We start from the raw sequence: 27038 nt of genomic DNA, 5'->3' as shown, positions 1-27038 counted from the left end.
TCAAACCCACCAGCCACTCCTCGGAAGGAAGATGGGGCAATCTACTTCCGTAGTGATACTGCCTTGGAAACCCAAGGAGGGGTCGCTGTGAGTCAGGTGTGACTCGACGGTACATAACAACAACAACAACTTGTCATACATTGGTATTTCATAGACCTTACTAAAGATGTCTATTTCTAAAAGAAGGGACAATTCATCCTTCATGCTGATTGTTTAAAAACACTGGTCACTGCCAGTAACTCTTGACAGTTAACATGTTTTCATAAAGGCCTAAATGAAAAATCTATGATCATTTTATTCAGTTAGTAATCCCTCTTCAAGTTGGACTTAACCTCCCTGATGGCATTATATGTCAGCACTAAAAATAGATGTCAATTAGTTTCCTACATTTTAAATCTCTGATAAACATTAAAATAAGTTCTGAAGTGAGACATTCTTTAAAAACCCACAAGGAAAGAGGACAAAGATGCCCTGAAGCTTTCTAACAACATAGTGAGTCTTTTTATAAGATATGTAACTATAACTTTGAGTAAGATATGTCTTCTGCTGTCTACAGTTCAAGCTTCACAGAGGTGCGACTTGTGGCCATTTTCAAGAGAGATAATGCAGAAACAAAGAGCCCTGCAGGTGATCTCCTGTCTTTTCATTCCAACAAAATTGAAAGTCATGGAATCATGGAGGAGAACAAGCAACCAGAAATCTATCTCACAGCCTTAGATCTCAAAAAGCTAATCAGCAGAGCACTTGAGGAAGACCAGTCCTTGGACATGGAGACTATACAGTTCACTGATGGTCAGTTGATGATTTCATATTTCTGGGTTTGTCTCATTCTGGTGAAGAGACTAGGAAGTATGATGGCCTTATCATCATTGTCATTTTAACTTGGACCTTGTAGAGTCAGTCATTACTGTGACAGGTATATCATGTACAATACAATTTCTATTTTTCTGCACTTCCATTGTTTCTCATTTGATGAGCCTTTGATGACCACTTCACACCAAGAGTAACTCTAGGAGAATACCAAGGGCTTAAGTTCAGTACAGTTAAATTATAGTCATCCATTGGAACTGAAGTCAAGAGAAGAATTCAGCTCCCCTACCACAATCCAAGCAGAATTTCTCATCTAGATGAGCCAGGTCCCAGCAGGAAAGAGATGGCATGTTCAAATTAGGATAATTTTGTGCTATAATAATGTTCTAGTGTTTTAAGGAAGGATTCCTGGTGGTGCAGTGGTTAGAGCAATTGACTACTAACAGAAAGTTCAATTTGGGAGAAAGATACGGCAGTCTGCTTCCATAAACACTGTGGCCTTAGAAACCCTATGACAGTTTTACTCTGTTCCATAAGGTCACTGTGAGTCAGAATCAACTAGATTGGCATGCAACAACAACATTCGTTGTTGTTGTTGTTATGTGCTGTCGAGTCGGCCCGACTCATAGCGATCCCTCCTTGGGTTTCTGAGGCAATATCACTACGGAAGTAGATTGCCCAACCTTCCTTCCGAGGAGTGGCTGGTGGGTTATTGCCACATACTTCAACCTTGACTGTTTTACTGCTCCCACTACCAAAGAAATAAAGAAAAAAGAAACATCCCAATCTTGTGATTTTTTCACCAACAGAAATTGTTGAGTTGTTGCCAGGCTCTGATTCCCACATCCAAGCAGTGCTGCCTACACCCCTTGCTGATATCACAAAAGTAAGTGAGTTTTGTGTCTTTTTTGTTCTTCAAATAGGAACAAAGCTGCAAAACTTTCCATCAAAAATGAGCTTAAGGACTGAACAGGGCACAATTCCCTGTGCAATGCTAATTATGATTACTTTCTGATTTTTAGAAGCAATACTTGGTTAACCTACATCCAGAATCTGTATTAGTAAAATATAATACAGCTTCCATTTCAAATATCCTAAAATTCACAGCTTCCTTCAATTTAGTTAGGTCTTTGTCTCAATTAGAGTTGGAATTTTGGGGTTTTGATGACACAAACACATTTTCAAAGACTGAAAAGAATTATTACAGCAGAATATATTATTTATTTTTGACCTTCAAAAATAAACATAAGGATACTGTATAAATTTGTTCTTAAGTATTAAGACCTTATCTAAATATTTATTTCTCAGGGATTTATAAGTACAAATTAATATCCTAGAGAATAAAAATAATACATTCAGTGATTATTTTTTTTAATTGTGATTTGGGTGAAATTTTACAGAGCAAATTCATTTTCTATACAACAGTTCCTACACATTTTGTTTCATGACGTTAATTATAATCCTCATAGTGTAACAGGTTTCTTTCCACTTCTTCCCTGTGGTTACATTTCCCCTGTGTCCTTCTTTACTGTACATTTCTGCCCTCTGAGCTTTCCCTCTGTGCAAATACTGCCCTTCTGGTCTCCCATGGTTGATTGTTCTAAGGAGTGTACCTACCTGGTTTAAATGTCCACCTTATATGCCTGTCTATTGTTTGGCTGGAAGCCAGTGAATAAATTCAAGTCCAGGCCAGAAAGGTGAATAGGGGTCATAGTCTCAGAATTCTCACCAGTCTTATCAAACCAATAAGCCTGGTCCTTTTTATGATTTTGAGTTCTGTTCTACATATTTTTCCCACTTTATCCAGGATCTCCTACATTGATCTCTTTCCAAGTTATTGACAGTGGTAGCCAGTTATCATCTAGTTCTTCTGGTCTCAGGGTCATAAAGGCTGAAATATGCATGGTCCACTAGTCCCCTGAACTAATTGTTTCCATGTTTCTTTGGTTTTCTTCATTCTTCTTTGCTCCAGACAAGGAAAGAGCAATTGTTACGTCTTAGATGGCCACTTGTAAACTTTTAAGGCCCTCATCACTATTCACCAAAGTAGGATGTAGAACAATGTTTTTGTGTAGGACGTTATGCCAATTGAGCTTGATGTCTCCCATGAACACGGTCTTGAACCCACAGGCCCAACCGCTCACTCTCTCAGGGTAGTTGGCTGTGGCTAAGAAGTTATCATAACTTTACTACCTGTTAGCTCTATTATATATATGAGCATTCTTACAGCACATGCAAATACATATGTAGAAATATCATCTGCCAAACTTATGTGTAAACCAAAAACAAACTCACCACCATCAAGTCGGATCTGACTCATAGTAACCCCTCTTTGGGTTTCCGAGGAGGTATCACTACAGAAGTAGATTGCCCAACATTCCTTCTGAGGAGTAGCTGGTGGGTTTGAACCACCAGCCTTCTGGTTAGCAGTCAAATACCCTAGGCACTATGCCACCCTTTTGCATAGACATACCTGATCATTCAGCCTGTCTATCTATGTATGTATCCACCCATAGATTAATGTTTGTTATTACTACAATGCAGTATTGTGTATGTAAAAATATCTACCTTTGTTGTCTGTACCTCTTGTGCTCCCATTAATGTCTTTTTTCCTTAGTGTTATTGTGCTGGTCACTCACTTTTGGTATATTGCCTTTCTCTTCACCCAGATCAACACTTGTCTCTTACCTATCTAGCACTTTTTCCTCCACTTCCCTCTCATCCCTGGTAACCAACAAAGAAAGTTTCCTTCCATATGTAAACCTTTCCTTGACATTTTACAATAATGGACTCACACAATATTTGTCCTTCTGTGATTGACTTATTTCACTCAGCATAATGTCTTCCAAATTCATTCACGTTATGAGGTGTTTCATGGATTCTACATTATTCCTTAGTGTTGCCTCATATTTTACTGTGTAAATGTATCTTAGTTTAGTTATCCATTCATTGCTATGGTGAATAGTGCTGCAATGAACATGGGTGTGCATATATCTACTCATGTCCCAGCTCTCCCTTCTTTAGGATATATACCTAGTAATGGGATTGCTGGATCAAATGGTATTTCTATTTCCTATTTTTTAAGGAATCACTATACCATTTTCCACAATGGTCGCATCATTTTACAGTCCCAACAGCAGTGTATAAGAGTCCCAATTTCTCCACATTCTTGCCAGTTCTATTTTTTTCTGTTTTGTTAAACTTTACTATTAATGTATTGTTGTTTTGATTGGCATCTCTATAATGGTTAGTGATCATGAACATTTCTTGTGTCTCTTGGCTGCCTGATTATCTTCTTTGGTGAAGTATCTGTTCATGTCTTCTGCCCATTTTGTAATTGGATTACTTGTCTTTTTGATGTTGAGGTGTTGGAGTTTTCTAAACATTTTACATATAAGTCCCTTGTCAGAAATACCATTGCCAAATTTTTTTTCCAATCTGCAGGTTCTCATTTTACTCTTTTGGAGAAGTCTTTTGATGTACATGAGAATTTTCAGAAGGTCCCATTCATGCAGTTTGTCTTCTGCTGTTTGTGCATTTTTACTTACGTTTGGTAGTCTGTTAACACATATGTTAGAGCCCCTGTGTTTGCCCCTATTGTTCTCTGATGAAGCTTATGGTTTTACATTTAAGTCTTTGATCCATCTGGAAATAGTTTTTGCATGTGGTGTGAGGTACAAATCTTGTTTCATTTTTCTGCACATGGATATCCAGTTTTGCGAACACCATTTGTAAAAGAGACTGTCTCTTCCCCATTTAACAGATTTTAGCCCTTTGTCAAAGATCAGCTGACTGTAGGTAGATGGGTCTATTTCTGGGTTCTCAATCCTATTCCACTGGTCTGTGTGTCTGTCCTTGTACAAATACCAAACTATTTTGACTACTGTGGCTGTACAGTAGGTTTTAAGATCTGAGAGTGTCAGACCTCCTACTTTCTTCTTCCTCTTCAATAGTGCTTTACTCACCCAAGGGCTCTTTCCTTTCCAGGTAAAATTAGTGATTTGTTTTTCCACATCCTTAAAGAATGTTGATGGAATCTGGATCCAGATTGCATAATTCAGTAATTAATTTTTGTATTCCATCTAAAGTTATATTCATTTAATTTATCAGAAGTTGTCATTGAGATGTTCATAAATAAAAGTGTTGCCCAAGCTTAAGTCCCCCCTCATAATGAAGAGATTCAAAAATTCAAACATAACTGACACATTTCAACATACTTTAGTTATGTTAGTCCTACTCAGGCAAGTTTGATTAGCCAAGAAACCAATAGATCATTTTGTGCCACTCTCATTGCATGCTATCCTTTCAGAACATGTTTATACATCAGAATCTTTCTCCACAGTAGAGTCAAATAAACTATAAAATAATTTGCTTTAATTTAAATGATTAAAAAAATACAGAGTATAGTCATAAAATGTCCCTTCTCAACATCTGTCTTCCTAAATTCATTCTTCAGGATGCCACGTTGAGTCCAGAACTTCCTCTTGATCGATCCAGGCTTGGGACAGCTGACAAAACAGAGCATGATTTACCTGGTGAGTTTCTTCCCATAAAGTCAACATTAGATGTCAACCTCCTCTTGAGGAATCCATCTATGGCACTGTTTCAAAAAGCAATCCCAAAGTCATCCTTGATACAGGAGAAGGTTTGCCTACACCAGCACCAGTAATGGGCAAGAAGTCTATGGAAACACACTCTTTTGAAGAGTAGGACACCCTCAATATCCTTCCCTCAGCTCTAATTCTCAGTCTTACAGAGAACACTGACAGCCCTTTCCTTAAGGACCTGGTGAAGGAAACTGAAACCAAAGTAGCACCAACTCTTACCCACACAGAACAACAATTTCCTCTTGGCTTTGAAACTGAGAGTCTGTCAGAACAATGTAGGTCATAAGACCCACTCCATGACATGGGGCTATGGCAATGGAAGGATTGGGCCGTTACAGTCAATATATGTATTCCCTTATGGGACAAATGAAAAGCATTGTGATTGTGGAATTGTTACTTTTTGAGGCAATAGGGTCAATGTTTCTCACAGTTTAATAAAAAGCTTTAGCAATATATGAAGACTTTAAGTAGAAATGAAAAACAAACTAAAATTCCTATGGAAGAGCTTTCTTTTAGTCCTGAAAGTAGCTAACTTAGTAGTTCCAACAACATGTCCTTTCCATGTTATGGAGCTTTCTAGTAATACTACAAGGGTAGATGTCTTTAGAGAATCTCCAGAATATAATTTTGATAAATATATACTGTGATTCTAAGAGCAAATGCCAGTGGAGATTTTTTGTGACTGATATTTTTAATAAGATTGTTACTGTTTTAATAAGCTTGTTTATTATTTTCTCGGGAGCTCTGGTAGTGTAGTGCTTAAGGCACTTGAATGCTAACCAGAAGGCTGGCAGTTCAAACCCACTAGCCACTCCTTGAAAGGAAAGTTGGGCAATCTACTTCCATAGTTATATCACCTCGGAAACCCTAGGAAGGGTCGGTATGAGTCAGGTCCGACTCGACGGCACATAACAGCAACAACTTTATTTTCTCATTATAAAATTCTACAAGTTTTGAGTGGTCTACCTCAAACCTATTTTCCTCATAAACTCCACAGTTAGTGTGCAACTTTGCAAGATACAAAATTTTTCAGGAATTTTTTATATATTGAGTGATGTTATTGTTGTTGTTAGGTGCCATTGAAACAGTTCCAATCTGTAGACCCTATGTACAACAGAACAAAACACTGTTTGGTCCTTCACCATCCTAACAATTGCTGCTAGGCTTGAGTTCTTTGTTGCAGCCTCAGTGTCTATCCAACTAGTTGAGGCTCTTCCTCGTTTTCACTCACCCTCTACTTTATCAAAGATGATAGCTTTCTCCAGGGAATGATCTCTCTTGATAACATAACCAAAATGCAAGAGACGAAGTCTCGCTATCATTCCTTCTAAGGAGCATTCTGGCTCTACTTTTTCCAAGACAGATTTTTTCGTTCCTCTGGCAGTCTAGTATATTCAATATCCTTTGCCAAAACCATAATTCAATGCATCAGTTCTTCAGTCTTCCTTGTATGTTGTCCAGCTTTCACATGCATATGAGGCTACTGAAAATACCATGGCCTGGATCAAGCACACCTTAGTCTTCAAAGAAACAGCTTTGCTCCTTAACACTTTAAAGAAGTCTTTGGCAGCAGATTATCATTATATCATTTGAGTTCTTGACTGCTGCTTACAGGCATTGATTGTAGATCCAAATTAAATGAAATCATTGATGATTCAATCTTTTCTCCATTTATCATGATATTGTTTATTGGCCCAGTTGTGAGGATTTTTCTTTTATATTGAAGTGTAATCCATACTGAAGGCTGTAGTCTTTGATCTTTATCTCTAAGTTTTCAAGTCTTCTTTACTTTCAGCAAGCAAAGTTCTGTCATCTGCATATCCCAAGTTGTTAACGAGCCTTCCTCCAAACTTGGTGCCATGTTCTTCTTCATATAGTCCAGGCTCTCACATTATTTACTCAGCATGCAGATTGAATAAGTATGGTGAAAGGATACACCTTTCTTGATTTCAAGCCCTGCATTACCCTCTTGTTCTATTCGAACAACTGACTCTTGGTCTATGTACAGGTTCCTCATGACCACAGTTAGGTGTTCTGGAATTCCCATTCTTTATGGTAGCATCCATAATTTGTTATGATCCATACGGTCAAATGTCTTTGCATAGTCAATAAAATGCCGGTAAACATCTTTCTGGTATTCTTTGCTTTCAATCAAGTCCATCTGACATCAGCAATGATATCTCTCTTTCCACATCCTCTTCTGAATCCAGCAGTTCCTTATTGGTATACTGCTGCAAATCTATTAAATTATTTTCAGCAAAATTTTATTTTGTGATTTAATGTTTTATTTGTGATGTTAATGATATTGTTCAATAATTTTCACATTCTGTTAGATCACCTTTCTTTGGAATGGGCACAAGTGTGGACCTCTTCCACTCAGTTGCCAGGTGGTTGTCTTCCAAATTTCTTGATATAAGCTGGTGAGCACTTCCAGTATTGAATCTGTTTGTTGAAATTTCTCAGTTAGCATTCCATCAATTCCTGGAGCTTTGTTTTTCACCAATACCTTCGGTTCACCTTGGACTTCTCCTTCAATACCATCTGTTCTTGATCATATGCTACCTCCTGAAATGGTTGAATGTTGACCAATTCTCTCTGGTACAATGACTTTCTTTTCCTTCCATCTTCTAGTGATGCTTCCTGTGTCATTCAACATTTTCCCCATAGAATCCCTAAATATTGCAACTGGAGGTTTGAAATTTTTCTTTAGTTCTTTCAACTTGAGAAATACCAAGCATATTCTTCCCTTTAGGTTTTCTAACCCTAGGTCTTTGCACATTTCATTATTATACTTTACTATGTCTTCTCAAGCTACCCTTTAAGATTTTCTGTTCAGCTCTTTTACATCATTTCTTCATTCACTTTAGCTACTCTCCCCATGTAAAAGCAAGTTTTAGAGTCACTTCTGGCATCCATTTTGGTCTTTTCTTTCTTTCCTGTCTTTTTAATGATCTTTTGCTTTCTTCATATATGATGTCTTTGATGTCTTCTCACAGCTCACCTGGTCTTTGGTCATTGGTGTTCAGTGCCTCAAATCTATTTTTTCACATGGTCTCTAAACTCAGATATCATATACTCAATGTCATATTTTGGCTCTCATGTGATTTTTTTAAGTTTTCTTCAGCTTCAACTTAAACTTGCATATGAGCAATTGATGATCTGTTCCACAATTGGCCCCTCACCTCCTTCTAACTGATTCTTGTCAGTCCATTGTCCCTTGCCACAGTTATAGTTGATTTGATTCCTGTGTATTCCATCTGGTGAGGTCCCCATGTATAATTACCATCTATGTTGTTGAAAAATGGTATTTGCAATGGATAAGTTATTGGTCTTGCAAAATCCTATCATGCAATGTCTTTCATCATTTCTGTGACGATGAATATGATGCCAATACTCTTCCCAAATGTGATGTCATTACAGGCATAACACACCATATGACTGTCTGATTCAAAATGGCCAACACCAGTCCATTTCGGTTCACTAATGCCTAGGATAAGGAGCTCTGGTAGTGTAGTGGATAAGACATTTGGCTGCTAACCAGAAGGTCAGAGGTTCAAATCCACCAGCTGCTCTGTGGAATGAAGATGGGCAATCTACTTCCATAAAGATTTACAACCTCAGAAACCCAATGGGGGTCGCTATGAGTCAGAATGGACTTGATGACAGTGAGTTTGGTTTTTGGCTAGGATATCAATCTTTACGTGTTCTATTTCATTTTGTACAACTTCTGATTTTCCTAGATTCCTATTTCCTACATTCCATGTTCCAATTATTAATGGATTTTTGCATCTGTTTCTTCTCATTTTGAGTCATGCCACATCAGCAAATGAATATCCTGAAAGCTTTACTCCATCCAGGTCATTAAATTCAACTCTACTTTGAGTGCCTTCCTACCTAAGGGGCTCATCATCTGGCATTATATCAGGCACTATTTCACTGCTATTCATAAGGTTTTCAGTGGTCAACTTATGAAGTAGACCACCATGTCCTTCTTCCTAGCCTGTGTTAGTTTCAAAGCTCTAAGACCTGAAACCTGTCTACCATGATTGACCCTGCTGGTATTTGAAATACTGGTGAGCATAGCTTCTGTCATCCCAGCAATATGCAAGCTACCACAGTATGACAAACTGGCTGAGTGGTGGATATCTCAGGATAGTAGAACCAACTGTGTTAATTGGATTTGGCTTCCATGATCGCCAATAAATAAATGTCAACTACCTGATAGTATAACCTATTGCTACATTACAAACCACCCCTAAATTTAATGGCTTAAAACAACAATCATTTATTTGCCCTATACATTTTAAATTTGGACATAAATTAGTGAGCATGATTCTTCTCTGTTCCATGTTGTGTCATCTGGGGTATTTCAAATTGTGTTGAAGATTCATTTCCAAGATGATTCACTTATATGGATGGCAAATAAGTGTTCAATCAAATCTGTTGTCTGGAAGTCTTCATTCCTCTCTATACAGATCTCTCAACAAGGCTGTTTGTGTTTCTTCACATCATGACAACTGGGTTCAAGGAACCAGCATTCCAAGAGACAGAAAGTCCAAGTTTCCAGTCTCTTAATGATCCAGAAACACCATTTCTTTCTCACATTCTAATAGTTAGGCACCCACAGAGCCCATCTTGATTCAAGGGGAGGGAAGACAGACCCTGCTTTTCCACTGGAATATTATTAATGAATTTCAGGCCATTTATAACCTACCATAATCCACATCAACCATTATCTTGATTTCCAAATAATTAAGAGTTGGTTGCATAAAACCAAACTTTTTGGTGAAATGATTGACATTACATGCTCATTGGATTATTTCCTTTCATTAAGATATCATAAGGCCTTAATATTAGATCAGCATTTCAGGTAGATTAATAAAAATAATAATAGTACATCTATGATGAAAGCTTTATTATATTTTCAATTGTTTTATTGTTCTCATTTTACTTATACCTTTCTTCCATTCATGAATTGTTCAATAATTTCCACATTCTGTGGGATCACCTTTCTTTGGAATGGGTATAAATATGGATCTTTTCCAGTCAGTTAGACAGGCAGCTGTCTTCCAAATTTCTTGGTAAACAACTGAGTGCTTCCAGCACGGCATCTGTTTGTTGAAAGATCTCCATGGGTATTCTGTCAATTCCTGGTGCCTTGTTCTTTGTCAATTACTTCAATGCAGCTGCAACTTCTTCCTTCAGTACCATTGGTTCCTGATCATATGCCACCTCCTGAAATGGATGAACATCAACCAATTCCTTTTTTTGTACAGTGATTCTGTGTATTCCTTCCATCTTCTTTGATATTTCTTGCATCATTCAATATATTCCCCGTAGAATTTTTCAGTATTGCAAGTCAAGGCTTGAATTTTTTTCTTCAGTTCTTTCAGCTTGAGAAACGCTGAGCGTGTTCTTCCCTTTTGGTTTTCTAACTCCAGGTCTTCGCACATTTCATTATAATAACTGACTTTGTCTTCTTCAGCTGCTCTTTGAAATCTTCTGTTCACCTCTCATCTTGTCATTTCTTCCATTTGCTTTAGCTACTCTTTGTTCAAGGGCAAGTTTTAGAGTCTCTTCTGACATCCATCTTGATCTTTCCTTCCTTTTGTGTCCTTTTAATGACCTTTTGTTTCCTTCATGGATGATGTTCTTGATGTCATCCCACAATTCTTCTGGTTTTCGGTCACTAGTGTTCAGTGCATCAAATCTATTCTTTAGATGGTCTCTAAATTCAGGAAGGATATAATCAAGGTCATATTTTGGCTCTCATAGACTTGTTTTAATTGTCTTCAGCTTCAACTTGAACTTGTGTATGAGCAGTTGATGATCTGTTCCACAATCAGCTCCTGGCCTTGTTTTGGCTAAAGATACTGAGCTTCTCCATTGTCTCTTTCCACAGAGTAGTCAATCTGTGGAAGAAGTGCAGCCAGAATGCTCCTTGGAAGCAAGAATGGCCAGACTTTGTCTCACCTATTTTGGTCATGTTGTCAGAAAGGATCATTCCCTAGGAAAAGATAGCATGCTGGTAAAGTAGAGGGTCAGCAAGAAAGGGGAAGGCCCTCAACAAGATGGATTGACACAGTGGCTGCAATGATGGACTCAGGTATAGCAAGGATTGTGAGGCTGGCACAAGACCAGGCAGTGTTTCGTTCAGTTGTGCATAGGGTCGCTATGAGTTGGAGCTGACTTGACGGCACCTAACAACATTATATTAACCTCAGCTTAACTGTCCCCCGTCCTTTAAAACAATTCCCTCAAAGTTGCTTTGCCCTCACACCACAGCCTCTTCCCTCTTTAATTCACTACTCTGTCAATGTTTTTTTAAAAAAAGTCTATCCTTCTGGGTCTCTACTCTCTCACCTCTTAATCACCACAGTTTCACCTCTAACCACACATTACAGAGACACGACTTTCACCAACATCACAGATAACCTCCTAACTGATGAATTTATCAGCTTTGTTCCCATTACTATTTTATTTGACATTTCTGATGATTGACTCTTGTTGGCAATTCCCTTCTTGAAATGTCTTCCTTTAGCTTCCACAAAGTGATTCCTTCTTGGTCCTTCTCATATTTCCCTCATTACTCCTCCTCAGGCACCTATAGTGTGGATTGTTATTATATTTTGGTGGGGTTTTTAAATTATTAATATTCTACCTTATTCATCAAAAAAACAAGGTCCATTAATTTGGCTGTGAGCAGGCTTGGCAATAAGGAAAACACCATCAGTTGTGTAATTCTGGGTCTGCATACTTACAGGATGGCAATTGCTTGTTGTTGTTGTTGTTAACAACAACAACAACAAGCAATTGCCATCCTGTAAGTATGCAGACTGTAGGTCCTCATAAAGAAAACCCTCTAAGTTGTGGGAAATATCTTGTCTGCATCAACTTCCCTACTGTGTATGCCAAGTGTTAGGGTATTTCCTTTAAGGCCCTCACAGGAGATGCAGAGTGGCATGCCAAGGCCCAGTTCATTACCAGCAGCAGTTCTATAGGGGCCAGGTTCTAATAATTTGTCTTAATTTAAGGATTGATTTTAAAGGATTTAGAGGAATGGAGGTGCTGCATAACCTTCGGTCAAAGCTCCATAAGTAAAAATTGTATCTCATAACTGGATTTTTGATTAGTATTGAGCAAGAAGAGTTACATTTGCTGGCATGGACCTGGAGTGCAAATGTGCTATGTTGCCAACTAAGGGCAGATCCATATGCTTTCATAATCAGCCCAGCCAGAGACATAAATGGCATATCTTAATGAAAAACGAAGGCTCTAACCAGGAAACATTCCTAATTAAAAAGGCACTCCACTTCTACATGGAAATGAGCAAAAATAAGAGCACTCTGGACAAGACCAAGGCTTCCCTCCCCTGCCATACAATTCTGGGCTTCTCCCATGCACAGGTAAAATGACAAATAGAGCTCAAAAGTTCTAAACCATGGTATTAGGGAGATAATTTTAGCATGGAAAATTTTTAAGGTTAATGTCACTAAACGCCCACCAAGCCATTAAAATCTCAGTAAAGCACTCGTAGAAATATCTCAGTTTAAGCAGTTTAATTTGGTAGTTAATCCCCTGAGATAAAGTACTTGCAAAATACACCTCTAGAAGACAAAATGGATTGGTACGGTGTACAGAATTTTGAAGTCTTCTATCATAAACATTTTTAAGGTATGTGATCTCAAGCCATTCTTTCTTACAGAGACAGTTATCTGTTAAGATCACTATTTCATATCAAATGGATGCCATAAACATATAGGAGAAAGTGCAATATTCTACCCTTAACATACATGTATCCATCTACTTTAAAAATAGCATCAGATCATTAGAAGATAAGTTTTTGCATTGTGTTATGTTGTGTTGTGTTGAATTTTGTTTTAAGTAAAGGGGTAGTATCACATTTAGTTTTAGCTCATTAGAGTGAGCATCTGATCTGTGAAAAGAAAAGCTGTTTAGTGTCCTCTCACCCAAATTATGGGCTTTTTCACTTGCTGGACATTCAGTTTAAAATGTAAGGCTGGTCTTTTAACAAATTGCACTGTTTTCAGGGGTGATTGAGCAAACTTTAGGCAGAGCTATTCTGCTATTAGATATTATTTTGTCTTGTATTTTCCTATAAGGGAAATATGGTAAAAATCAATGTTTGTTGACAATAGCCCTTGACTCCATGAAAAGGAATCAGTGGGATGAGCTAAATTGAACTTATTATAGAACCCATCTTCTAGTGTTCCAGGAAGTCAGGAACTCTTGTGCCAACCAGTGCCTAACCAGATGCTTAGCCCATACTGAACAGACTATAAATATATCATTAATTAATTAAAGGAAGGAATGAATGAATTGAAATGATGAAAACTCCATGAAACATAGAGTTAATAGGAGTAATCTGATATTTCCCCTTTTGCTCTGGCTATGGAAAAGCTAAGAGACAAATCTATGGCCCAGGAATAGTATTCTGCTATCAATTCTGGTGGTAGCATAGTGGCTAAGACACTTGCCTGCTAACCAGACGGCTGGCGGTTCAAACCCACCAGCCACTCCTCGGAAGGAAGGTTGGGCAATCCTACTTCCATAGTGATACTGCCTCGGAAACCCAAGGAAGGGTCGCTATGAGTCAGGTTTGACTTGACAGCACATAACAACAACAACAACATCAATTCTGGTCATGCCACGAAACATCTGGTAGCACAGTGCCTAAGGCATCTGACCGCTAACCAGAAGGTTGGTAGTTCAAACCCACCAGCCACTCCACAGAAGCAAGACTAGCAATCTACTTCTATAAAGATTTACTGCCTCAGAAATCCAACAGAGGTTGCTTTGAGTCAGAATCCACTTGATGGCAGTGAGTTTCGTTTTTTTGTTTGTTTGTTTATTTATTTGTTTGTTTTTTGGTTTATGCCTTCTTACAAACTATTTTTTCTCCTGCCTGAGATATCCCTCCATTATTCTAGCCTGATGACTTCCAATTTTTATTGTTAGTTGCTGTCAAGTAGATTCTGGCTTAGGGCAACACTGTGTGTGCAGAATAGAACTGCTTCTTAGAGTTTTCAATACCATGATGTTTTAGAAGCAGATTGCTAGGCCTATCTTCCAAGGCACCTCTAGGTGGCTCCAAACCACCAACCTTCAGTTATTCATCAAATGCTTAACATTTTGTGCCATCCAGGGGCTCCTTCCACCACTTGTCTGTCAGTGGTGGCTTGTATGTTGCTGTGATGTTAGAAGTATGCTACCAGTATTTCAAATACCAGCAGGATCACCCATGGTGGACAGATTTCAGTGAGACTTCCAGACTAAGACAGACTGGGAAGAAGGACGTGGCCAGATCCATTTCTGAAAAATTAGCCACTGAAAATGTTATGAATAGCAGTGAAACACTGTCTGATAGAGATCTATATTTGTACCCATTCCAAAGAAAGGTGATCTAACAGAATGTGGATATTACTGAACAGTATCATTAATATCACATGCAAGTGAAACTTTGCTGAAGATAATTCGAAAATGGTTGCAGCAGCATATTGACAGAGAACTTCCAGAGATGCAGGCTAGATTAAGAAGAGGATGTGGAATGAGGAATATCATTGCCAATGTCAGATGGATCTTGGCTGAAAGCAAAGAATACCAGAAAGATGTTGACCTGTGTAACTATGCAAAAGCGTTCAACTGTGTGGATCATATGAAATTATGGATACCATTTCAAATCCAGAACACTTAATTGTGCTCATGAGGAACCTGTACATAGACAAAGAGGCAGTCATTTGAACAGAACAAGGGGATACGGAATTGTTTAAAATCAGGAATGATGTGCATCAAGTTTGTATCTTTTCACTACAGTTACTCAATCTGTATTCTGAGCAAATAATCTAAGAAGCTGGATTATATGAAGAAGAACACAGCATCAGAATTAGAGAAAGACTCATTAACAACCTGCGATATGCAGATGATGCAACCTTGCTTGCTGAAAGTGAAGAAGACTTGAAGCACCTCCTGATGAAGATCAAAGATCCATGCCTTCAGCATGGATGACATCTGCACATAAAGAAAAGAAAAATCCTCACAACTGGACCAATAAGCAGCATCATGATAAATAGAGAAAGGATTGAAATTATCAAGAATTTCATTTTACTTGGATCCATAATCAACACCCATGGAAGCTGTAGTTGTTGTTATGTGCCCTGGATCAGGCCTGACTCATAGCAACCCCTCCTTGGGTTTCCAAGGCGGTATCACTACGGAAGCAGATTGCCCAACCTTCCTTCTGAGGAGTGGCTGGTGGGTTTGAACCGCCAGCCTTCTGGTTAGCAGTCAATGCCTTAGGCGCTATGCTAGCAGAGCTCCTAAAAACTCACTGCCATCAAGTCCATTTCAACTCATAGCGACCCCTCCTTGGGTTTTGGAGGCAGTATCACTATAGAAGTAGATTACCCAACCTTACTTCTGAGAAGTAGCTGGTGAGTTTGAACCGTCAGCCTTCTGGTTAACAATCAAATGCCTTAGGCACTATGCTACCAGAGCTCCTCCCATGGAAGCAGCAGTCAAGAAATCAAATGACATATTGCCTTGGGCAAATCTACTGAAAAGAACTCCTTAAGTGTTAAAGAGCAAAGCTGTCACTTTGAAGACTAAGATGTAACTGACTCAAGCCATGATATTTTCAATCACCTCAAATGCATGTGACAGCTGGACAATGAATAAGGAAAACCACAGAAGAATTAATGCATTTGAGTTGTGGTGATGACAAAGTTGAAAATACAATGGACTGCCAGAAGAACAAACAAATCTGTCCTAGAAGAAATGCAGCCTAAATGCTCCTTAGAAGCGAGAATGGCCAGATTTCATCTCACCTACTTTGGTCACGTTGTCAGAAAAGACCATTCCCTGGAAAAGGATATCATGCTTACTATAATAAAGGGTCAGCAAAAAAAAAAAAAAGGGGGTAAGACCCTCAACAAGACGGATTGACACGGTGATGGGCTCAAGTATAGCAAAGATTGTAAGAATGGCTCAGGACTGGGCAGTGTTTTGTTTTGTTGTACATAGGGCTGCTATGAGTTGGAGCTGACTCAGTGGCACCTAACAACAACAGCAGGAGCAGCAGCAGTACTCTCAGATGATAAATTTTATCGAAATCTGGCCATTCTAAGAGCATTGAGGCAGCACTTCTTCTAGCAGCCAAATGCCTTGACCACTACATCGCCACTTGCCCTTTAATATTATGTAAATATACATATAATATTGTGTAAATATACACAGCCTACACTGTGAAAGAGTTGACCCAGCCCCTTCTCACAACAAATTCTCCATCACTATCACCTGCATTTGCAGCTTATGCAGCTTTTAAGTAATTGAAAAGGCTTCAAACTAAAGGAAGGCTAAATAAGAACAATATGTACCTAGTTTGACTTACCTACAAATTCTTTTTTTTATTATTTTTTATTTTAAGAGCTTGTTTTACATTCAATGTAATGCATACATTTAGTTTCATTACCCTTTCGCCATGTCCAACCCTAACCCAGTCTTCTCCCCTCCCTACCCTGTGCCCCTCATATTTATGCACTCCTGTTTGTCCTGCATTTCCTCAGTTTGACTGTTGGTCCTCAGGTGTCCCATGGTCTGTTGCTTTAAGGGATGTATTACCATAGAGTATGTGGGTGCATCATCCTGGGTTGAGTGGTCTGCGTGTACATCTTGTTAACTACTGGGCTGACAGCCTGCCCCTGGGGGTGAGTTTTATTCCAGGCGCAGAATGTATTCCAGGGCCATAGTATTGGGAGTCTCACCAGACTTCATCTGATCAGTAACTCTGGTCATTATTGAGTTTTTGGATTTTGTTCCACGTTTTCCCTCCCACTCTACCCAGGATCTTCAGATTTGATCCTTTCCTGAGTGGTAGGCATTGGTAGCCAGGCACCATCTAGATTACCTACAAATTCTTAAAGACACAATTAGAAATGGATCTCATTCATATCCCTAGAACTGCCTGTATGGCTCAAATATGAGTCAAATAGAGAATAGAAATCAGTGATGGGTTTTAAGCAAAGGAATGGCACATCAAATTTGAGTTTGAAGTGATATTTCTGACCAAATTGTGACGAATGGGCCAGAGATGGGCAAATGCAAGCAATCAAATAGGCAGGTCTTAACAGTAATCCAGGTTTCAACTTGGGATATAGAAAGTGAAGATGGATAGAAATAAATTTATTTGAGTGGCATTTAAGAGGTAAAACCACTTGAAGAAATCTGAAGCCATGAACAAGCTCAGCAAGAAAATCTGACCTGATTGAGGAACAATGTCTGTTACAGGCTTATTAGTGGGAAGTGATAATATAGTGTCTACAGTTTCTCTACCAGGCTTATGGTTTAATTTGGCCATGTCTCTCAGATATCCAGATATTGCCCCTCTATTATCTTTAAAGGAGCCCTGGTGGTGCAGTGGCTAAGCATTTGGCTACTAGTCAAAAGATCAGCAGCTCAAACCCACCAGCTGCTCCAGGGGGAGAAAGTGTGACAGCTTCTGTAAAAGTTTACAGCTTCAGAAACCCCATGGGCCAGTTGTACTCAGTCCTGTAGGGTCACTATGAGCTGGAATAGACTCTAAGGCAATTGGTTGTTATCTCTTTATAATCAGGCACTGGTGTTTTGATTACTTCCTCCTTACTCCATTGGTGAGGGGTATTCCCACCCTAGGGTCATGAGGATGGCCAAATACATAATATCTGACATTGATAGATGAAATGAACAGCCATTTATTAGTTACATATACTCAAAGCCTCTGGTAGCATAGTGCCTAAGGCACTTGACTGCTAACCAGAAGGCTAGCAGTTCAAATCCACCAGCCACTCCTCAGAAGGAAGGTTAAGCAATCTACTTCTGTAGTGATACCACCTCGGAAACCCAAGGAGGGGTCGCTATGAGTCAGGTCTGACTTGATGGCACATAACAACAACAGACCATAGTGTACTATCTATTTATTTCATTTATTCAAGACATACATGATATAGGGAAAATAGAAAATATAAATACTGTTAAAGAGCTTTATCTAGACTTTAAAAAAAAAAAAAGCACTGCCATCAAGTCGATTCTGACTCATAGCGACACTTGGACAGAGTAGAACTGCCCCATAGGGTTCCCAAGGCTGTACATCTTTATGGAAGTAGACTCACTCATCTTTCTCCTGTGGAGCAGCTGGTGAGCCCAAACCACCAACCTTTTAGTTAGAAGCCAAATGCTTTAACCATTATGCCACCAGAGCTCCTTTTTTTGTAGATTAAGCATTTGTACATAACTACTTTATTTCAGAGAAGTGGAAAAATCACTGGTATCAAAAAGGCATTTGTGGAGCTTAATGTGGGCTTGAAGGAAACCCTGGTTGCTAACCAAAAAGTTAGTGCTTTGAATCCACCCAGTGGCTCCATGGAAGAAAGATGTGGCAATCTGCTTCTATAAAAATTACAGCCTTGTAACACCTGCGGGGCATCTCTACTCTGTCCCTCAGTGTCTCTGTGAGTCAGAATTGATGCAACAGCAGCAGGATTGTGAGCGTGGAAGGGTACATGGATGTCTCTCTCTTTCTCTTCCTCCCTTGCCACTCCCCTTCTTCCCTCTGTGAAAACTTAGTACAAGTCAGAGAATAGTGTTTCCAATATACATTAGGACGACTCACCTAAGTGGGTGGAATATTGGTAGAGATGAGTTAGATGAGGCCAGAGAAGATGCTCAGCATGGCAGGTAAGAAACATTAAGCCAACAGAAAAGATGCAAGTCCAGAACTAGAGCAAGCACAATCAAGTAATAATCCAACCAACTCATCTGCTGCAAAGAGAAGCAACAGCATTTGATGGGATTCCTTAATTATAACATAAAATGTGCACTTGTCATTAGTGGTAACAGGTAGGCAGTATTTGTGGGAGTGGAATGAACTCATGAGAGAAGAAGACAGAGGACAGGAAATACACACCCTACAATGGTATGAGAATAGGAAGTTTTTCCAGAGGAAAGCCATGAAGAGAGAGTCACAGGGATGGAGTGAGTTACATGATAAAAATATTGTCTAACCCCTTTCAATAAGACATCATTCCTCAAGCAATCAGGACATGATATGCTTATAACTACAAGGATTTCTGTCTCATGTTCACATATCTTGACCCACATCAGAATTAAGGTGGAAAAGCAAGTGTTTCTTTTCCTCTTTTGCCCACTTTTAGAGTATTTGACACCAGGTATACAAATGGTTTGAACCCAGAGAGGAATCAGAGGCAAACAAGGCCACCTATGAGACTGTGAGGAAGAAATGTTACCTTGGGTCTTGTTGTGGAGAATTGAATTAATATACATGTATATGATCAACACTTTTAATTGAAGAAGCAGCTCTTTCATTGAGGGAAAGTGACGTTTTAGCTGTTCTAAGGTAGAAACAAAAAACTAATAAAAATTAAACAATCCTGGTCATTTCAAAGGAGCCCTGGGTATGCAGTGATTAAGTGCTTGGCTGCTAACCAAAAGGTCTGCAGTTCGAACCCACTGGACACTCTGCAAGAGAAATATATGACAGTCTCCTTCTGTAAAGATTACAGCCTTAGAAACCCTGTGGGGCAGTTCTGTTCTATCCTAAAAAGTCACTATGAGTCAGAATCAACTCAATGGCAACAGGTTTGTTTTTGGTTAAGGTTGTTGTAGCAACCATAGGTACAACAGGAAACGGTGCTCGGTCCTGTGCCGTCGTCACAATCATGTCTATGTTTGAGCCCACTCTTGCAGCCACTGTGTCAATCATCTCATTGAGGATCTTCCTCTTTTTCTCTGGCCCTCTACTTTACCAGGCCTGGTTGAAGTAGGTAGATTTAAATGGAGGGAAGAGAGAGATAGAAACTCCCATGAATTGTTTCCTTTGGTTTTTACATATTTAAGAGCTCAAACTGCAGTTCTAAAGAGTTAGTACTTCACAAGTTGCAGGCAATGGTTAGTTTACAGCAGAGGACTCTACCACAGGTAAATGAGCAACCCTTTTCTGTAGCTGTCATGAGCTTCTTCTTAGAGTGACAGGTGACATCATCCTTCTGATCTTAAAAATGTAAATGTCAAGAAAACGGAAACTTTACATAGACCCTATTAATCTCAGAGAGCATTAACACATTTTGACCACTAAATAAACTAAAAGATAAGAAGATTTTCAGTTCCTTCTGTCTCGGTTTTTCTTCCTTGGCAATGAATGAGATAGGAAAGTAACAACTCTCATTGGCTAATTGATAAGTCCTGTGTATTGTCAGGTTAAGTAAAATCCTTGTCAGAGCATGGTATTAACTTTATGCCATATGAAATGCTGAACCAAGTGCTAAAGCAAAAAAATTGATTATATATTTACTAAATGTCACCCAAAGTCAGGATTTCCAAAACTTGCCAAATTTTGTTTATAGAGATGGAGCAAATTAGATTATTTGAAGAGAGGTAAATGAGGTAAATGAACAGGGCTATTTGTATTTATCAGTTTTCTTTGTTTTGTTTTAAATGAATATAAGTTTAAGATTTTAAAAAAATTTCTCTCTTCAGATTTTTGGACCATATCTACATTCTATAGAATGGTAAATTTCCCATTGAATTGGGGGGAATTTACATAAGAGCTAGCAATAATTTTTGAGTCAGGTTTTTCAATTGTATATTTGTGACATTCTTGAACGATCTCTCAGTAAATTTCTTTAACTTTGAGAGCCAGAATGTCCCAAAAATCTTATGTAAATTATGTGCATTCCTTTTTTGAAAAAAAAAGGGTGGGTGGTTAAATTTAGATGGAGAGAGTTGTAGAGGCTGTTTTATTGTATTCAAGAAACAGCAAGAAATGCTACAGCTGGAAGAACTGAGCAGTGTAGAGTAAGAAAAAGGCCAGGGGATAGAAAGTGACATTGTTGTTGTTGTTATGTGCCATCGAGTCGGAGCCAACTCATAGTGACCCCTCGTTGGGTTTCCGAGGCAGTATCACTACTGAAGTAGATTGCCCCATTCTGAGGATTTGAACCACCAGCCTTCTGGTTAGCAGTCAAGTGCCTTAGCCACTATGCTACCAGAGCTCCCTAGAAAGTGACATAGAAGGAATAAAACTGAAATGGCTGAAAGAGCTTTTTAATTGTGAGAGATATCAGTTTTAATCATGAGATCTAGAGGACAGCAGATGAGAAGTCAAGCAAGGCTAGAAATAGACCGATAGTGAGAGGCACTGGGCATGGCATCCATGAGGGGTGAAACACCAATGATGGCAACACAGTGGTATCCTAGAAGGGAAGCTGGGCTACAACCTGAGCATTTCCCTGGTAGAATTCATTTAAAAGAATAATGTCCCATCAAGGACATGGGGTGCAAGAGCGTACCTGACTAGCTCAGAGAAAGGAGAAAAGCAGAATTAATTAAAAGAACCAGGTTCATCTTTTAAGTTGGGAGAAGTTAAACTGCCACTGTATACCTTATAAGTTTTACTCATAACTTTCACATTGTTCTAAGGGTCTGGGTGTGTTTTGGGGTTTGGTTTGGTTTGGTTTTGAATGGCTTGGTTTGGTTTCGAATGGCTTCCATGGACATGAGAGAGAGAATCCTTAAGCAACAAGCATTGGTTTCAGACTAAAGTCCTGAGAGGTAACCCTCTCCATCTTCCTGGGGGATGACAGAGGAGCAAGATGAATGGAAGACCCTTGCTGAGACCTCAGCAATATTTTCATGCCAGGTGAATCTTTGCACTTAACATCCCTTTCAAAGGGATGTACTTCTAAAACAACAAGGAATTTAGGCATAACCAAAGAAAACCAGGAACATGTTACCACAAAGTCTAGCTGGATTCTACTGCCTTAAAAGAATTAGCCTGGTGGCACAATAGTTAAGCCCTCAGCTGTTAACTCAAAACGTTGGTGGTTTTACCCCATCAGCAGCTCCACAGGAAAAAAAGATCTGGCGATCTGCTCCCATAAAGATTGCAGCCTAGAAAACCCTAACGGGCAGTTCTACCTACAGGTTGCTATGAATCAGAATTGACTCAACAATACATAACAACAACAACTTGCTTTAAATATGGAAAATGGAACCTGATGGTTGGCATGACTCATCTGTGAATACCCTTAATTCCTGACTAACAAAAAAAAGTTATACTCACAAAAGTTTCCTAAGGTTTAAGTCTATGTTAAAAGACCGGTTTCTTATACAATTTGATCCCTTATTCTGTTATATACAAAAGATATGAAACACTCCTGTTTTCATTAGAATCATTTGATGTTTTGTTGGTTTGTTTGGGTTTTTATGTTTGTTTTTGTGTTTTTTAAGATTTCAGGCTTCACATGCATAGTAATGAATTTCAATCCATTTCTCCCTAGGGGAGTCTCATTTTCTCTCCCCATTGCTAGCATGAACCACATGAAGCTCTGAAGCATGGGCTGGGCAAGAGTTCCAATATGATATTTTATGCAGTTCAAATGATATCCCTGTAATGCTTCAGCCTTCATTATTGATAGCTACTTTGCTTAATAGGGACAACTTATATTACAACCATCATTCTTCTCTACTCTAAAGCCATTTTCCAATTTCAAATTTCTTTAAAAACGCATGATCTGCACTAAGGTATCTTTATACAGATTCTCATCTATATCTACTTCTTCAGTGGCCCCTCCAGTTCAAGGCCAATAGGCCCACAATTTTGATGGGCATTTTTTTTCCTTAAGTATTTCAAATTCTCCTTTCGTGAGTTCCCACAGAGACCTACCTGGCCCTTCCTTTCTCTTCTGCCTCTTCACCTGGTCTCAGTGGAGCCTCTGTGAATGTGTCAGGCATAGCACCTCAGCAGGGCCAGAATCAGGCTGTGGCAAATGACGTACTAGGTGCAAAAGTTAAGAGGGGAGACGAAACACTCAGTAATCAAGATAGTATTTAAATGCAGTATTTTAAAAAATCAAAATTAATGCCAAGCATTCATGAAAAACTAAATTTTAAATAAAAGTTGACCATTATTATTTGTTTGTTTGTTTGACAACCCTGTATTATTGTGAAATGAGACCAGTCATTTCTATTTTGATGGCTAATCAGCTCCTCTCAGCCCTTATAGCCTGGGAGAGTTTATGAAGGCTGACAATGGCATGCATACATATTGAACAACATGAGGTTTCATATGTAGTCATGCTTTTTGTTTGTAGAATATTACTTTTTCCATTTGGTTCAAAATATGGGAAGTTATTTGAGTAAGTATATACAAGATGGCACATTTTTCCTTTGTGCTTTAGGATCACATAGGATTCCTCACAGACAGAATCGCATCTTCCTAAAACAATGTCTGTACTCAGGAGTGCTCCCCACACTTGGCCCAGCCTGCCCCAGATGACTGAGTGGGAGAATTGAAGTAGTCCAGATAATAGCATAAACAATATAAACCAAAAAAAACAAACTCACTGCTGTCAAGTCAGATCTGTCTCAGAGCAAGGCGGTATCACTACGGAAATAGACTGCCCAACTGTCCTTCTGAGGAGTAGCTGGTGGGTTTGAACCACCAGCCTCTGGTTAGCAGTCAAATGCCTTAGGCACAACACCACCAGAGCTCCTATAGAGAGAGGTATTTATGAGGATGACAAAAAGATTTATTGAGAATGACTAAACAATTACATTGGATTGAAGTTTTTTGGCTTTTTGGGTTTTGGTTTTTTTTTTTTTTTTTCATGCATTCCCTTAAATATAAATACTTTTCAGTGGAGTTCTTGAATCAGCTTTCTGTCTTCTCTTCACTAGTGACTCCATCCGTTTTTAAGATTGTAGTCTCTGATCTGATCCCCTCTATACCCATTTTCCCTATTTCTGCTCCTCTTCTGTGCACCCCACACTGTTCTTCAAAGGGATGTCACTCTCTCATTTCAGGACCTGTATCACTATAGGTTCTTAGGCTTTGCCTCTGAAAATGCTCAGGGCAAAACTAGGAATACTCCCTATGAAAATTCTGCTTTCCCCCAGTGTGCTGTAGAAAATGCTGGCTGCCTGTGCACCACCCCCGGATTGACCAGACTATTCAAAGCTCTCCACCTTCTGACCAATCTGTCTGCTATGCCCCGTGCCCACTGTGCCCCTTCTGCCAGTGTCAGATGGCCAAAAAAAAGGACCTTTTTAAGGGGAAAGAGTCCCTACCTAACCTGTAGCAGTCAAGTTGATTTCAATTCATAGTGACTCCACGGAGCTGAGAAGAACTTCCCCCACAGGGTTGCCAAGGCTATAAAACTTTAAGAAAGCAGACTGCCACATATTTCTCTCATGGAGTGACTGGTGGATTTGCACAACTAATCTTTCTATCCAAGCTGCTTAGCCACTGTGCCACCAGGGTTCCTGACCCTTCCTTAGTGGATCTGTATCAGTCAAACGTTAACCAGAAAAACAGAAACCATTTCAGGTATGAGGTCACCATTTTTATAGGTAAAAATATTCAAATATTAGCCATTTCTAATTATTCAAACTACTGTTCACAAAGAAAGGAATTTAATGAAGGTAATATATTCCTCAGGTGGTGGAAGAACCAAGAAGCCAAACAGGAGAGAGAGGCTCCCCAGAGATTAGGAAGAGGAGGATGTTTCTACCACCCCTACACTAGAGTGACAAAAGGAAGAGGCAGTATTACCAGAGGCCAGAGGTCAGGGTCACCTAAAGGGAGCTGGAAGCCAGGAACACTTATTTATTGGTAGCTGCAGCTGGTAGCATAGTGCCTAAGGCACTTGACTGCTCACCAGAAGGCTGGCAGTTCAAACCCACCAGCCACTCCTCGGAAGGAAGGTTGGGCAATCCTACTTCCGTAGTGATACTGCCTCAGAAACCCAAGGAGGGGTTGCTATGAGTCGGGGCCGACTCGACGGCAAACAACAACAACAACAGCAGCCACAGAAGAGAGAGAGCTGTTGCTGGAGCAGCCACTTCAGGCACATGGAGGGAGAAGAAATAGCTCCAGCTTCTTCTTACCCTTGCCTGCCAGTGCCTCCACATTGGCCAAACCCAGCCAGAAACTATATGACACAGAAGTCTTGGAAATACAACTAGGGGTCATCCATGAAGCAGAGCAGTGAGGAAATGACAAGGAATGATCTGAGTGCAGCCAGGGCCAGGATCAGCTCAGGGCCCAAATCATAAGGATCCCATCATTAGGCAGCATTATGGCACCTGTGTGACATCATTAAACATTGCTCAGCCAGTATCAACCCAGAGCTCTTGCTAAGCAACCACTTCATTGCCAATATTGTGGGGACCACAAGCACACAGGTCATTCATTTTGCTTCAGAATTGCCCCTTATGATGATTATTATTATTTACTGTTGTTGTTGCTAGGGGCCGGCAAGTTGGTTCTGATGACCCTATATATGATAGAACGAAACACTGCCTGGTCCTGCACCATCTTCACAATTATTTTCATGCTTTAGCCCACTGTCACAGCCATTTGTCAATCCATCTCATTGAGAGTCTTGCCTTTTTTTTTTTCTGACCCCCTACTTTACTCGACATAATATTCTTCTTCAAAGACTCGTCCCTTCTGACAATATGACCAAATTATGAGAGACCGAGTGTGGTCATTCTTGCTTCTAAGGAGCATTCCAGCTGTTCTTCTTCCAAGACAGATTTGTTTGTTCTTCTTGCAGTCTGTGAGACATTCACTATCCTTCACCAACACCATAATTCAAATGCATCAATTCTTCTGAAGTCTTCCTTATTCGTTGTCCGGCTTTTGCATGCATATGAGGTGATTGAAAATACCATGGTTTAGGTCAGGTGCGCATAAGTCTTCAAAGTGATATCTTTGCTCTTAAGCACTTTAAAGAGATCTTTTGCAGCAGATTTTCCCAATGCAGTATATCATTTGATTTCTTGACTGCTGCTTAAATTGGCATTGATTGTAGATCCAAGTAAAATTAAATCCTTGACAACTTCAATCTTTTCTCCATTTATCATCATGTTGCTTATTGGTCCAGTTGTGAGGATTTTTCTTTTATTTATGTTGAGGTGTAATCCATTCTGAAGACTGTAGTCTTTGTTCTTCATTAGGAAATACTTCAAGTCTTCTTCCCTTTCAGCAAGCAAGGTTATGTCATCTGCATACCACAGGTTGTTAATGACTCTTCCTACGATGCTGATCCCATATTCTTCTTCATCTAGTCTAGATTCTCAGATTATTTGCTCAGCATATGATTCAACAAATATGAAAAAAATACAACCTTGATGCACATCTTTCCTGATTTTAAACCATGCAATATCCCCTTGTTCTGTTTGAACAAGTGCCTTTTGGTCTATGTAGAGGTCCCTCATGAGCATTATTAAATGTTCTGGAATTCCCATTCTTTACAAAGGTATCCATAATTTCTTATGATCCACAAAATCAAATACCTTTGCATGGTTAATAAAACACAGGTAAATATCTTTCTGGTATTCTTTTCTTTCAGCCAAGATCCATTTGACATCAGCCATGATGTCCTTCATTCCACATCCTCTTCTGAATCCAGCTTGAATTTCTGGAAGTTCCCCATCAATGTACTGCTGTAACCATTTTTTAATTATCTTCAACACAATTTTACTTGAATGTGATATTAATTACATTGTTTGATAATTTCTACATCATTATTGTAAATAATAACATAT

General features: G+C 39.2%; 1 protein-coding gene across 1 annotated transcript in view; it reads left to right on the top strand.

Annotated features, from left to right (window-relative positions):
• IMPG1 (interphotoreceptor matrix proteoglycan 1) overlaps positions 1–27038 on the top strand; it is a 171555-nt gene that overhangs the window by 79015 nt on the left and 65502 nt on the right. Inside the window, exons 6-8 of the mRNA XM_007953258.1 lie at positions 557–792; positions 1620–1696; positions 5267–5345. Coding sequence (XP_007951449.1) covers positions 557–792; positions 1620–1696; positions 5267–5345 — 392 coding nt within the window. The remainder of the gene's footprint in view (positions 1–556; positions 793–1619; positions 1697–5266; positions 5346–27038) is intronic.

This window comes from Orycteropus afer, unplaced genomic scaffold (assembly GCF_000298275.1).
Source record: "Orycteropus afer afer isolate SDZICR_OR568_19922 unplaced genomic scaffold, OryAfe1.0 scaffold00380, whole genome shotgun sequence".
Lineage (NCBI taxonomy): Eukaryota > Metazoa > Chordata > Mammalia > Tubulidentata > Orycteropodidae > Orycteropus > Orycteropus afer.
This window is presented reverse-complemented; position numbering and strand designations above follow the sequence as displayed.